This window comes from Eriocheir sinensis, unplaced genomic scaffold (assembly GCF_024679095.1).
Source record: "Eriocheir sinensis breed Jianghai 21 unplaced genomic scaffold, ASM2467909v1 Scaffold5, whole genome shotgun sequence".
Taxonomy (NCBI): Eukaryota; Metazoa; Arthropoda; class Malacostraca; order Decapoda; family Varunidae; genus Eriocheir; species Eriocheir sinensis.
This window is the reverse complement of record NW_026111831.1, coordinates 829485-845000: the sequence shown is the minus strand read 5'-3', so window position 1 is coordinate 845000 and position 15516 is coordinate 829485. Positions and strand designations below refer to the sequence as shown.

Here is a 15516-nt window from a genome sequence, read left to right as displayed (position 1 = left end):
GGCGCGACGCAACGATATGAACGAGGCACCTCACCATTGGCGGACTGAGTCATCTAGTCTGCTACCATTGGCTGTTGGAGTAACCTGCGCCCAATGACTGCACAGGACCCCAGGAACCTAATTTACATTCCTCCAATCAAAGCTTGTCCGAGGGGCTTCAATTTAGTATTTCGTGAAGTGATGGAAGGAAACGAGCGCCGATTGGTTGGTGGAGTTATAAAGCTTGCGACCACTGGCTTCACTGGATCCCGGGAGCCTAGAACCTTAGATACCTCCACTAAAGATCTGACATTGCACAAGGCGTCAGTTTAGAATAGCGAGGCGGAAGGCATGGACGCGGGACTCAGTCACGCCAATGCATCCTGTCTGCGGGTAATGGTGTTCCATGTAAGTCTTCCTCCCATTGTCACAAACAGTTCGGGGCTTACACCCACACACCCACACTTGATAAGGCTTTCCTAGAGGTTGTTCTGTGGGTTCTTGGCATCGTAGCCAGATTGTCGTCTTCAGAGCATAGTATTTAACGGTTTCTGACGCCTAACTATTGCCAAGAAACATCAAGATCTAACTCTTTTAACGATAACTATAAATGAGTTTCATTATTGGAGCCCAGAAGACAGTTTTGGGGTAGGAAGTCGGGAAATATAATCGGCTGAGTACGACAATCTGGCAACGTTGGTTCTTGGTACTTATTCTCAAACATGTCTTGGCATATTCCCTCTCACCCACAATGGACAAGGGTTTCCTAGAGCTTGTTTGTTGGTACTTATTCTCAAACATTTTGTGGCATATTCCCTCTCACCCACAATGGACAAGGCTTTCCTAGACCTTGTTTGTTGGTACCATATTCTCAAACATGTCTTGGCATATTCCCTCTCACCCACAATGGACAAGGCTTTCCTAGAGCTTGTTTGTTGGTACTTATTCTCAAACATGTCGTGGCATATTCCCTCTCACCCGCAATGGACAAGGTTTTCCTAGAGCTTGTTTGTTGGTACCATATTCTCTAACATGTCGTTGCATATTCCCTCTCACCCGCAATGGACAAGGTTTTCCTAGAGCTTGTTTGTTGGTACTTATTCTCAAACATTTTGTGGCATATTCCCTCTCACCCGCAATGGACAAGGCTTTCCTAGAGGTTGTTTATTGGTACTTATTCTCAACCATTTCGTGACTCACACATACATACGTTGCTATTATTGTTATTTCTATTTTCCGTTTTATTTTTCAATCATACTACTTTGTTCATTTGTCTCATTCATTTAATTTCATCTTCCATTGATGTATATTTTCAGCTCTAGGGCTGCCTGGTACTTCATGCAACAAACCGTTTATTATTATTATTATCATTATTATTATTATTATTATTATTACATTTGATAGAGCTTCCGTATAGGTTGGGGCGCAGATGTCTCCTTGGGTAGCTTCATGAGCCTAGTAATAGTTTGACAGGGCTTCCTCTGCTCTATGAACGGGAAAACACACGCATCAGAATCTACTTCATCTCCTTTGTTGGGGCCTTTGAAAATAGTTGTGACTTGTGAGAGCCGAAAGGGTCTGAGAATATTTCCTGTTGATAATAGTGATAATGATAAGGATAATAACAGTAATCCTACCCCCACCTTCACCACACCGCCACCACCACCACCACCGTCGACAGTACTTTCCGCATATGGGGATAATCGGCCAAGGAGCGAATCGCAAGGTGGTAGGAACTCTGATGCCGGTTCTGGACATCATTGCTCGTCACCTCGGCTTCTGGTGGGTGTAAAAATAGTAGTAGTAATAGTAGTAGTAGTCTCTCTCTCTCTCTCTCTCTCTCTCTCTCTCTCTCTCTCTCTCTCTCTCTCTCTCACGAAGACCACACCTTTTTTCGGCTTCCTCTACTACTACTACTACTACTACAACTACTACTACTACTACTACTACTATTATTACTGCTGCTACTACTGCTACTACTACTACTACTACTACTACTACTTTAATTTCTATTTCATATCCACCAGAAAAACAAACCTATACTTGGCGTAATGAAACAATTGATATGGAGACATAAGTTAACGTATAGGAAAGATACGGAGCCGTCACAACGCCTTTGCAACCTAAATTTTGTCATATGAATTAATTAATCATTTCATACACCTTGGAAAACAACATTGAGTGACATTATTATTACTATTATTATCATTATCGTTCTTATTATTATTGCTATACTATTCTTGTCGTTATTAATACCCATATTGCTTGTGTTCATGCGATCACTACTTTTTTTACGACTGCTTGCAATGTATTTAGCGTTAGTGTCATTAATATACTTTTACTTTGTTTAATACCGTTATGATTGCAGTTATTATTATTCTCTCTCTCTCTCTCTCTCTCTCTCTCTCTCTCTCTCTCTCTCTCTCTCTCTCTCTCTCTCTCTCTCTCTCTCCTTTCTCTCTCTCTCTCTCTCTCTCTCTCTCTCTCTCTCTCTCTCTCTCTCTCTCTCTCTCTCTCTCTCTCTCTCTCTCTCTCTCTCTCTCTCTCTCTCTCTCTCTCTCTCTCTCTCTCTCTCTCTCTCTCTCTCTCTCTCTCTCTCTCTCTCTCTCTCTCTCTCTCTCTCTCTCTCTCTCTCTCTCCCTTTGAAAACAATGTGTCGGCCTATAGTATTGATTATAAACCTGTCTGTTTAACTGTAAATGTCGTTAAATTAATAGGAATATTAATAATAGTGTCATTTTGTAGTATATATCATTACTACTTTCAATCATAATCAATACCCAATCATTACTATTACATGTACTACCACCATTCCTGCTGTCATTAATATCAGTATTTATAATTTTGTAAATACCCGACCCTCCAGACCAAAGAAGATGCTGCGTATGTACAAAAGAAGATCGCAGATGTATAAATTGTGCATGTGTCAAGGAAAACAGACGCTGTACGAACTGTAAGAAGAGCGATAGGTGCCAAAATCCCCTGGGCAGGGATCAGAACAGGGAGGATGACGATGAGGCGCGACACCGCGAGGACAATGAGGGCCGCCGGGTGAGGAGTGAGCGGGGGGGAGGGGGTGTCGGAGAGAGCTGCTGAACAACCGCCACCTCTATATCCCCCTCAACCGATACCACCCCTTCCACTGGCACCTCCAATGCTGCCACCACCACCACCACCACCCCCTCATCACTCTTCCTCTTCGACTGGACAGGGCGCGGCGGAGGTCGGGGGAAGCCTTGCTTGGAAGGGGCTAGCGGAGGGGGAAGCGACGAGGTGGGTGGATGACACATACCTTGAGGTTGTTGGGTGGTCTGCTAGCAATCTTTTTGAACCACCCAGATGTGGAGCCACGACATTTATCATCAAAGAAATTGTCATCCTGTTAAATAACTACATCCAGAACACACCATTGGCGCCCCTATCCCTGAAAATTGTATTCACTCTCCCCCATCTCTTCCTCCAAAAAGCACACCCAAAAAACAAACAAGCAGAAAATATCGAGGCATTAAGAAGGCGAGTTGCCTTGTGGCAAACTAACGAGCTAGATGCCCCCCTTGGAGAAGCCAGAGCCATACAGGAGAGGCTCCCCGGACCCCAACAAAACAACACCTCCACAGAAGACAGGGCCCGGAAGTTTGCAGACAAAATGCGACAAGGCAACGTTGCGTCTGCAACACGAGCCTTGTCAGAAAATTCCACACGGGGTGTGCTTCCACTCACCAGGGACACGATCAATCAACTCAAGGAAAAACATCCTCCACCGAGTGACCTGAAGGGACTGAGACTGGCAGGATGTCACCAACCACCGAATCCAGTTATATATGAAAGGATAACAGGAGAGATGGTGTGGAAGAAGGCCCTCCAGACTCATGGCAGCGCGGGGCCCTCAGGACTTGATGCACGGGGATGGCGAAGCTTGCTGAGCAGCGCCAACTTTGGCAATGCAGCTGGTGACCTGCGCAACACCACTGCAGCACTGGCAAGAAAACTCGCCTCCTCCAGCTGCCACTATGTGGACGCCCTGACTGCATGCCGCCTCATTCCCCTGGACAAGAGGCCGGGATGCAGGCTTATAGGAGTCGGAGAAGTCCTGCGGCGCATCGTGGGCAAATGCACCATGGCTGTCGTCAAAGGATATGTGAGAAGGGCAGCAGGGAATCTCCAAGTTTGTGCGGAGCAGCAGGCAGGAGGAGAAGCAGCCGTCCATGCCATGTGGGAGATATTTGACCACGTGGAGTGCGAAGCAGTGCTTCTTGTTGACGCCAAGAATGCCTTCAACACAATAAATAGGAAGACTATGATACACAACATTAAAAACAAGTGCCCTATCAACAAACAAGAATTTGTCGACGCTGTTGCTCTGAGATATGGCTGGCCGATTGAGGGGCTGCCTGATCTCTGTGCATATAGATCACCAAATGATGTCACTCACACCACGACATGTAAAAAAGGAGGCTTCGTCTGTATTCGATACGATGAGGTAAGGGATCTGACAGCCTGCAAGCTCGGGGAAGTATACCAAGACGTCATTACCGAGCCGGCACTGCTTCCCCTGGACGGCGAACACCTTCGGTACAGGACGGCCAATACCACACACGAAGCACGGGTTAATGTTAGTGCCCGCGGATTCTGGGTGCGCGGACAGCGAGCGTTCATAGACATCCGCATATTCGACCCGATCGATGGCTGCCTGTCACCGAGAGCTACCCCTGAAAGCCACCCACCACAGGAACGAGCAGAAGACAAGGGCATACGGTGAAAGAATCCAACATGTGGATCAGGGCAGCTTCACCACCCTCGTCTTCACCACATCTGGCGGGATGCGTCCCAGGGCCCAATGTTTCTACGCACGACTCGTGGAACTGATCTCAGAAAAGAAGCATCAGCAATGGAGCCACGTTGAAGCCTGGATTTTTTTTTTTTTTTTTTTTTTTTTTTTTACATCTTCGCCTGTGGCGTCGGTAGCCTTGTTATTGGAGGGGCCTGATGGTATGGCCCAGCCCGTTGTGGCGCAGGCCAGTGTTTATAGTGGCGCCATCTTGCAGTGGCTAATGCTGCCCTCCCGGAGCTCATCTTTAGAATCTAGAGTCCAGGTTGATAGGCGGTCTTCTGGACAGCATGTGGGTAGTTTTAAGCCACTCGGCGGCGGCTGAAAAATCCCAGCTTGGTGGCACCGGGCGGGGATTGAACCCGCGTCGTCCTGAACGCGGCGCCGTCACGCTGTCGACTCAGCCACCGGATGAGGTGTCGCCTCTCGTTCTCCCTGCTCAGGTCGGCCATCCTATGTCTCAGGGGCACAAGACACTCTGGCCCAAAAGCCACCAACATCTCCAATATGGACTATGAGGCCACAATGGTGGAGAGTGACATTAGGGTGGGTCGGAAGTGACATGAGTAGGGAAGGAAAGGGGTATCTAGACGCAATAGATGATAGGGTGTTATGTATAGATTTAGTGCTAAGTAATATTAGTGATGTGGTTGGATGCCACAGTCATTAGCGAACAGAGTTGGGGCTAATGACCTCCAAGCTATGGAGCCCTCCAGGATTATGTGTCAGGGAAATAAACATGGGTGGAGGTATCTTTTATATAGTAGTAAAAAAAAGTAGTAGTAGTAGTAGTAGTAGTAGTAATAATAGTAGTAGTAATAGATGCAGCAGTAGTAGTAGTAGTAGTAGGTAGTAATAGATGCAGCAGTAGTAGCAGAAGTAATAATAGCTTCATCCTTTCAGTCTCGAATTCGTGGTGAATTCCGATAACGTTTTTGGGGAGGTGTTAGCAAATGGATCAGCGACCGGCACTTTGGGAGCCGTGCTTGATGGGGTAAGTAGAAGTAGTGGTCGCAGCCGTAGTAGTAGTGGTAGTTGTAGTGGTATTGGTAGTAGTAGTAGTAAGTCGTAGTAGTAGTAGTAGTGGTAGTAGTAGTGGTAGTAGTAGTAGTAGTAGTAGTAGTAGTGGTAGTAGTAGTAATAGTAGTAAGTCGTAGTGGTAGTAGTAGTAGTAGTAGTAGCAGTAGTAGTAGTAGTAGTAGAAGTGTTATAGCGAAACTGTTTCAAATAGTTCGTTTGAGGCGTTGGCTCCCGCGGGTCCTTTCCTCCCCTCTGCTCTGTCCCACAGTCCCAACACCTATCTCTTCCTCTCACGTGTTAGGTATAGCCAACATATGAGACGAAAAAATAGGTGTTGGGACTGTGTGGCAGAGCAGAGGGGAGGAAAGTAGTAGTAGTGGTTGTAGTAGTAGTAGTAGTAGTAGTAGTAGTAGTAGTAGTGGAAGAAAAAGTAGTAGTAGTAGTAGTAGTAGTAGTAGTAGTAGTAGTAGTAGAAGAAAAAGTAGTAGTAGTAATAGTGGACAACACATTATCCTCGGTATAAAATTAATGGCTTACATACTAAATAACAAAACAAATCATATCTAAATATTCCTATCAACAAGTGTACCTACTCTTACCTATAAACACACCTTACCTTGAATAAACAAGACTTCTTACCTACACACATCCTTAAGGCTCGGTCGCACATTCACGTATCAAGCCCACGTATGCTCACGTATGTGATTTTTGGCCCATACGTGGCCATACGCGGGGTTTGTTGCCGCGATCAACTGGATACGTGTCACGGGCCAATGTACGTAAAGCTTGCACGGTCAACATAACGACGCCATAACGTAAGAACGAGGTAATGCGTATTAAGCCTACGCACTGCGCAAGCATGACGTGACGCTTACCCGAATTGCCACGACAAGAGGCCACACCCCCACAAGTAGTGCGTGGCAGAGCACGTAACACCCACGTACGTATACCGTATGTGTAACGTGGTGTGTTACGACCTCACGTCATCCTCACGTTATCCCCACGTACGTCGGTGGGTAAACGTGAGAGGTACATAAGGGCCGTGCTGCACACCTGTGATTGCAGTTCCCGTCAACATCTACCTGCAGCAAGAAGTACTCCCCTCCTACTGAATCAACATGAGAACATTGAAGACATCCTTGCCCTTATAACACCAGCAAACAGCCATAACACATATTTAATGGAGGCCATCCTGGAGTATGTGCACGCCATGGCACTGGTGTTAGTTGTAAAGGTCCACCTTGCAAGTGAAAAAAACAAAAAAGAGGAGGCCGAGGAGGGTTTGGGCTTGGCCGTACCTGCAAAGAAGAGTGGAGCTAGGCCACTATGACAACCTGATGGAGGTGTTGGCAACCGAAAGTCCAGAACTGTACAGGAATTTTACCCGGATTGACAAGGACCTCTTCAGTGAAATAGTTGAATTTGTCAGACCCCACATTCAGAAGCAACGCACATTCTGGAGAGAACCCCTTGAGCCAGGCCAGCGTGTGGCTATCATCCTACGTTTCCTCGCCACGGGTGACTCATACAAGAGTCTGCAATACTCATTCCGAGTAGCCCACAACACCATTAGTTACAATGTACCAGAGACCTGCAGGGCTATTGTTGCTGTCTACGGAGATGAGGAACTGCAGGTGCCACAAACACCAGGTTGCCCTCGGGTTGTTGGAGGTTTGGGTGACCCTGAAGCTAAAGAAGCCCCCTTCCGTGATCTCTTGGTGGTGTCCTTAGGCATAGTTGAAAAGCAGTGGCGACAAGGTCTACTGACGAGGGCGCTGGCGGGGGTGAGAGGCGGTGGTGGTGGCTTCGACGTATATGCTGTTGATAGTCCGAGAGAGGAACTGAAGCCGTAAGCCCGCCGCACGGCGTATACACACCATGCACAGCGTTGCAACGTCGTCGTGGGTACCCGAGGAGCGGCGCTGGTGCCACGTATGCTCCTGCATCGCGTGAGGACCCACGTGTAAGCGCCCCGCAAGCACGCCGTAAGCGCCACGTATGCTCCACATTGTACGTGTGGAGCCACGTAAAATGGCGGTTGACGTGAGCAGCCACGTATCTTTTGAACATGTCGAAAGATGCGTGGCTCCCCACGCACGCTCGGGTGGTGCGTAGCGACCCCCCGTCTCCGCCCCGTATGCCCACGTACGTAAATACGCATTATGGGACATTTACGTAGTACTTACGTAAGCGGTTGCCGACTACCAATTTCCGTTCGTGCGTGGGCGTACGTGCCTTGATACGTGAATGTGTGACCGAGGCATTATTCTTCGCTACAGACATACCTATCCTTCCCTACAAACATGGCTAGTCTCCCTCTCAAACATGGCTCTCTTCACGTACCTCAGCAAGTAGACATGACCGGAGTGCTGACGGTGACAGAAGGTCGCACCAAGCATCTGGACTTCAGCCGACATCTCTTTTTGGAAATTATGCAGGTGGCGGTGAAGAGGCCCGTCCTGGAGCCTGATGTGGCGGGCTTCGTTAAACCGTTCACAAGCTGGGTGAGTCCTTGTTGGCGTGCAGTCCAGAAGTAGGATTTTGGTATTCTATTCGTCTTCTTTCCCTCCACCGTTTACACGCTGGGTGAGTCCTTGTTGGCGTGCAGTCCAGGAGAAGATTCTTCGTGTAGTGTTCTTCCTTCCGTCCAGAGGCTTTGTGGCAAACTTCTTCTTTCTTATCATAGGTGGGTTTTACGGTCACTGGTTTTCGTTTGCTAGCCAACACACGAAGCCCTTCCTCAAGTGATTAGGTTAAATAGTCTTTCAGAGTATGCAAAGACCTTATCCTGAGACCCAATACCAACAACACTCACCAATTGGTATTGGGTCTAAGGTAAGTTCTTTGCATACTCTGTGTGAAAGATAGAGAAAGTGGTTTAATAGGGTGGTATTTTGATGTTATTTCTAGTTCTTTTTTAACTGTATCGGAAGAGGCCTAGGAGCCTAAAAAGTCGCTAAGCGCTGCTCCTATAAAAAAGCGAAGATAGTATGAGTGGCCAAAAGAGAGGGCCGCTTTCGGTTGGAGAGATATCTTGATACGCTCCTCAAGAAAGCGTTCAGGTCGTAGGCAGGAGGAAATACAAAGACACCGCAACGAGCTGTCTTGATACTAAACAATTACCTTTTACACCCCTCCTCCCCCCCGCCAGGTCTGGCTATCGATAGTGGTCGCCATGCTCCTCACGGCCCTGGCCTGCACCCTCCTGCTGACCGTGTGGCGCTCCCCGACCTCCGACACGCCCCACAGAGAGCGTGACTGTGGCTGCGGCGGTGAGGCCTCTCTTGGGAGTACCCTGCCGCCTCTGCTGTGGTGTCTGGCTGTGCTGCTGTCCCGGGGTAAGTTAATGTTACACCATCCCTCACAACACACCAACCACGGGCAGGCAGGCGGCGTGCCGAGCAATACACGGGGTCGTGAACCCAGAACAACGGGAGACGCGCCGCAACAAGACGCCACTCAGAGCGTGCCGCACACCAGGGAGAGACAACAGGCGGGGCAAGAATGCGCACAGCATAAGGTTCCTCGCTTTAATAACAGGCTCCAACCACGTTACACTAGTCCACAGGGCACAGTACAGGCTATACAGGCACACGGAGGGCACGAACACAGGCAGGCCAGCACACGGAGGAACAGCGAGCACGTATGTCCTGCTTCCAGCTCAGCCAGCGACTCTCTCCTAGGGTGGGCACTGGGCAGGTACCGGTACCAGTACCGGTACTAATGGTGCCAGCTAAACGATACGGTACCGGTACTAGATTGCTCGGTACGGTACCAGATTGTTCGGATTTATTTATTGGATTTATTGGATAATTCTTCATGTCCGATTCTTTTTTTTTCTAGGTTGCTAATATATATTGTTATTGTTATTAGACTATGATCGAGTACATCCATAATAACTACGTATACATGTTATTTTTTATTGAAAAAATAAATATTCACTTCATTCAGAGAGAGAGAGAGAGAGAGAGAGAGAGAGAGAGAGAGAGAGAGAGAGAGTACACCAGAAGAAACATTCTAATTAAAGGCAGAAATAAATGAGAGGAAAAGTCGTTCACATCAACTATTTCCAAAGGTCAAAAAGGAGATCAGTCATGTTCTAATGAGCTATTCTTAGGTTCACGGTACAGAAGAAGTCAGACTACCACTAGGATCATAAAACTACCCCCAAAAGTGCCCAAGACTCCTACGAAAGCCTTGCCAGATATGTGAGCTTGAGTGCCGAAATGTTTAATAAGAATAAGTTAGTCCTACGCTCATTTTTCTCCCCCAAGGAACGACGTGGGTATATAAGACGGTGTCGCTACGAGTGATTGCCAGCGTTTGGTTCCTCGCCTCGTTTATACTCTCCACCGTGTACAGCTCCAATCTGAAGGCCATGCTGATCACCCCGAGAGTCCAGCTGCCTTTCGATAACCTGGAGGAGCTGGACAAGTCTCAGTATCCCTTGTACTTGATTGAAACATCAGCCACGCACACAGCCATCAGCGTGAGTATGAGGGATGGGAGGGGCCGGGAAGGCGAAGAACGAGGAGGAAAAGGAAAGAAGGGCGTAGTGGGATAGAAGATGAAAGAAGAGAAGAGAAGGGAGATGGCGAAGGACAAGGAGGAAAAGGAAAGAATACCATAGTAGAATATCAGATAATAGAACAGGTTAAGAAAAACGAGGAAAAGGAAAGAGTAACAATAGAAGAGAATAGAAAGTGAAGGACCAGGGAGAAAGGGAAAGAATAACTTAGTAGAGAGAAGAGAAAAGAGAAGAAAAGACAAGGGAAATAGTGAGGTAAAAAGGAGAAAAGGGAAAGAATGGCAGAGTAGAGTATTAGAGGATAGGAGTGAAGAAAGAGGAGGAAAGGGAAAGAATAGAATAGATGACTCCCGATAAGCCGATCGGGGCCTGACCGCCGACAAAATAGGCAATAATCCCCGGACCGGCGGCTTACCGCCGGTAAGCCGGCGGTTTACCGGCGGTAGACCGGCGACCATATACGATTTTCGATTTCTCCGACCGGCGACTGCAGCAGGTCAGTCGGCGGTAGACCGCCGGCCTACCGGCGGGAGACCTGCTGCACATCGACGAGCAAACACTTTCTTTGCATTTTCATATATTTATAATTACCTCCTAAATAGCTGCATACCAAAATTCATTCGTATGCATAAAACTCTCTCTCTCTCTCTCTCTCTCTCTCTCTCTCTCTCTCTCTCTCTCTCTCTCCATTTCTCTTCCTCCTTTTTTCATCTCTTTCCACCCTCTCTCCCTTCTTTCCTCCTCTCCTCCATCCCTCCTCTCTCTTCCTCCTCCCTCTCTCTTCCTCACTCCTCCACCTGTTCCTCCTCCATTCCTCTCTCTCTCTCTCTCTCTCTCTCTCTCTCTCTCTCTCTCTCTCTCTCTCTCTCTCTCTATATATATATATATATATATATATATATATATATATATATATATATATATATATATATTCTCTCTCTTTCACCCATTCCTCTTCCTCCTTTATCTCATCTCCCTCTCTCTCTTCATCCCTCGCTCCTACCTGTTCCTCTTCGTTTTCCTCCTTCTTCCCTCGCTAATCCCCAGGTCAGACACAGGTGTTCACTCGCGGTCTACCGCCGGTCTACCGGCGGTCTGCCGCCGGTCTGCCGTGGGTGTCGGCGGCTGACCGCCGGTCGACCGGCGACATTTTTCCACACCGCCGGTCGACCGGGCGTATCGCCGATATCTTTGAAAATTTTAAAGTTGACCGGCGGTGGTCGGCTGCGTCTACGGTCCTCAGGGTCGACCGGCGGTCGACCGGCGGTCTGCCGCCGACAATCCGCGATCTTACAGCCGGTCGACCGGCGACCGGCTTATCGGGAGTCATCGGGGACGGTCGCAACCGGGACCGGGAATGTGTGAGAGCCCCTTAAGGGGCTGAGTGTATCTCCGTGACGCAGGCGGCCGCGGATGACTCGCCGCTGGGACGCTTGAAGGACCAGGTGGTGACGATGCAGGACGAGTTGGAGATAGCTCGCCTCTTCTACGCCGGCAACCGCATGTCCATCGCCGGCTTGAGCATCTCCTTCCGACACTTCATGAACCACGCCTTCTCGAGGGTAGGAAAGCGTGTTTGCGTTGATCACACTATCCTTCTTTTTCTTCTTCTGCTTCATCTTCGTCTTTTTCTTTCTTGCTTTTCTTGTTTCCTTCTTTTTCTCTTCCTTCTTTTCTTCTTTTTCGTTTTCTTTTAATTCTTCTTCTTCTTCTTCATCATCCCCTTCTTCTCTCCCTTCTGTTTCTACTAGTAGGTACTTTCTATTTCTTATTATGACTACTTTCTTTCCCTTCTATTATCATACTACTACCTTATCTTGCTACTTTCTACTTATACATTACATTCTTCCCTTTCTATTTCTACGACTACTTTCTACAGCTAGTTTCTTCCATTTCCACTACTACTACCACTACTACTACTACTACTACTACTACTACTACTAAAAACAACATTCGTAACTATAACGTAAGTCTTCATCATTTCGTTCCTTCACCAGAACGGCTTCTGCACCGAATATGTGATGCAGGGCGACCGTCTCATGGAGGGGCTGAGCCAGGCGCTGGGCTTCCCGAAGGGCTCGCGTCTCCGGCCCAGGGTGGACGACGTGTGAGTCAGCTTGTCTTGGTGGCTGGCTGGATGCGTGGCTCTGAGGCCCGTGTATTTACAAACATTTCGGAGCTCACACACACACACATCTGATAACGCTGTCGTGGAGGTTGTTGTGGGTATAACTAAACTTCCATGGGTAGTGTTATGAGTCTAGTGATAGTTTGACAAGGCTTCTGCACCATGAACGCTAAAACACTCAGGAGGACCCGAGTAACCTCCGCTGTGCCCTTTGGAGATGTTTGTTGTGCGAGTCGGAAGTGTCAGTGAATATGGGCTTGAGCTTATAACATAGAACATTTTTATTTCTTTAATCTTACGTAACTGAATTTTAACCGTGTAGCAGCGACGGGCCAAATTTGTGGCTTTACCGTGTACCAGAGACGGGCCACATTTTTGCCATGATATAAACCCCCAAAAATAGATGATGCATTAACTGATCACACATGCGTTGATATATGTTAAGAAGTGGTGTGCGAGAGCGATGATCTTTTCTCATTAATTCGCTTAGAGAGGCCTTTTAGCAACATGATCCACGCAGCTACCGGGTTAACATACACATTAATTCTCTTGCCAAATTTCCATGATGAAAATATATATAACAATCAATATATTAACTGTTACTGTATGCATACCTTTACATTGTCCCTATGAGAGGCAACCCATAGTGAAGGAAGTCACGGGGACGCCCACAGAGTTCGTAGGTTGGGCAAGTCGGTTTATTGGCTGGGCCAGGCGACGCTCCCCCCAACGTATGTCCCTACTGATTGACTGACTGATGCATTGCAGGATCCTGAGGCTGCGCGAGGCAGGAATCATCAACTACCTGTTGTACCGCGCGATGCCCAACAGCTCCCTCTGCTTAGGCCCGATAGACCAGGCGCCCTCCTCCAACAAGCTGCGCGCACAGACCCTTCAGGACTTCTACGGCGTCTTCTTCATCTTTATCGGGGGTAAGGGTCGTATTTTAAAACATTTCATCGCCCAAGTTCACATATTTGACAAGGCTTTCGTAGGAGCTGTAGGCCTTTCCAGGGGTAGTTTTATGACCCTGGTGGTAGTTTAAGCCTTCTTCTGTGCCATGAACCTTAAAAAATACTCATGAAAAACAGATTGATCCCTTCTTTGACCTTTAGAAATAGTTGATGTGAGAAGCGATGGTGTCTTAATACACGGCCCTAAGACGTGTGTGTGTGTGTGTGTGTGTGTTATTTTTTGGTTAACAGATATTAAGCTACCTACATTATTTTCTTCATTTCGCGGCTAACGTTTATAGTCGTATTCTTGAACCTTTCCGCGCTCAAGCACACATACTTGACAAGGCTTACGTAGGAGTTCTGGATATTTTCGGGAGTAGTTTTATGATCCTGATGGTAGTTTGACCCTTCTTTTGTACCATGAATCTAAAAAAAACTCATTAGACCCCGCATGATCTTTTCGACCTTCGGAAATAGTCGATGTGAGGGTGGAAGCGCCTGACGATACCGAGCAAAGCTTGTCTTCTCGCCCTGCAGGGAACTTCCTCGCCGCCGTGGCCTTCGCTGCCGAGATGCTGACGCGACGCAGGAACAACACGACGAGCGACCAGTGACGTGTGGGGAGAGGAAATCTGTCGTCGCTTTCAAGTCCACAGTTTTATGTGTTATGTATCCTAGTTATCTTCAGGCCAATTTCCTTTGTGATCAGACTCAATAAATCACGTCTTGGCACAGCAATGCGGGGCTGCGTGTTTCATTTGCCGCGTCCAGGCGAGGTTTTTAGGGATTTATCAAGAGGTCAGGGGTGGTTCCTCATATTGGTAATATGGGCAGCCGCCCAGGGCGGCATTTGTGGAAAGGCGGCATGAGCGCCCACAAATAAAATAAAAAATTATATATAAAAAAGATAAAAATGTTTGACGTTTGCCAAAATAAGCACGTTCTGACTGAGTCGCTATGCGATGCGCTATGCGTGACGCGGTCAGAACAGGAACAACAGTATGCGTACGCTAAGTCTGGGATCTCAGACATGGACACATCCGTGTCCATGTCCTTCACGCCGCCTCCTTCCTTATTTTTTTTCACATTAATTGCTCTGGGCGGTTCTCGGCTGCACACCAGTAGCTACGTATTTCATGTTTCAAGCCTATTTTATGGCACTCGGTCACACGTACGGTACAATATCGTTATGAGATGTGTACTTTCTAAACGAAACGATAAGGCCACTATGGACAAAAATGTCTCAGGTTCAAACAACAACAAAAAAAAGTCAGTTCACGGAGCGGAAGAAAACGTTGCCACCACCCACAACCTTCACGTAAGTAACTGAGTGATATGGCAATTATTATCTCCCCATGTGACGGAAACACTGAGGTGAGTCGTCAGTTAGTCAGTTTTTATCATTTTATTTTTCACGAGCGTGTAAGATGGTATGTCCGAGTTGCGACAATTTGAGTTTCGCACGAATACACACGAAAAGTCACTTCACGCAGATGGAATAGGCTATACACACACGTGCTGAGCGAGTCCATAACACCGTGGTAGGCCAGTCCACAGGAGACTTAACGAGGCACCAGCTGTTCTGCACCACGCTGCCAGGTAGCTATGGGAAACTTTTACTTTGCCGATTCTAAAGAAAGTTGGAAAGTTTCGTTTAGTCGGCGCAACATCTGTGGTCATATGCCGGAGAGAGACAGAAGGGGAAGGAATTATAGGAGAAGGTAACAGATCCCAGGAGACGGGACACAACCCCCGATTAATACCTGGTACCCATTTACTGCTGGGTGGACAGGGGCGTAGGGTATCGGAAAAGCCGCCCAATTTTTTCCACTCCGCCCGGGAATCGATCCCGGGCTCTCTCGGTTGTGAGCCGAGTGTGCTAACCACTGCACCACGAAGCCCCCATGCCGATTCTAAAGAGACTGGTTTAAGTTGAAGGAGGATAGAAAATGTTTTGTTTTTTTCGTTTCAGATTTTTCTAACGCAGCAACATATCTACAAATATTAGCCTTCTATTCAAGACGAGACGAAAAAAATGCACGAAAGTAGAAGGAAATGAACGAAATAATCTGCAACA

At 47.6% G+C, this 15516-nt stretch overlaps 2 protein-coding genes across 4 annotated transcripts in view; one reads left to right on the top strand and one right to left on the bottom strand.

Moving 5' to 3' along the window:
• Positions 1-14168, top strand: part of LOC126992649 (glutamate receptor 4-like) — an 89162-nt gene extending 74994 nt beyond the window's left edge. Inside the window, exons 3-10 of one of the 3 annotated variants that reach the window (XM_050851447.1) lie at positions 5711-5801; positions 8176-8331; positions 8979-9165; positions 10102-10316; positions 11759-11917; positions 12353-12462; positions 13252-13415; positions 13977-14168. In XM_050851447.1, coding sequence (XP_050707404.1) covers positions 5711-5801; positions 8176-8331; positions 8979-9165; positions 10102-10316; positions 11759-11917; positions 12353-12462; positions 13252-13415; positions 13977-14053 — 1159 coding nt within the window. In that variant the 3' untranslated portion in view covers positions 14054-14168. The remainder of the gene's footprint in view (positions 1-5710; positions 5802-8175; positions 8332-8978; positions 9166-10101; positions 10317-11758; positions 11918-12352; positions 12463-13251; positions 13416-13976) is intronic. The other 2 variants (XM_050851446.1, XM_050851445.1) reach the window with 2 other exon arrangements.
• The window catches only part of LOC126992654 (carbohydrate sulfotransferase 11-like), an 86292-nt gene that overhangs the window by 55362 nt on the left and 15414 nt on the right, over positions 1-15516 (bottom strand). The gene's annotated exons all lie outside the window — the stretch shown is intronic.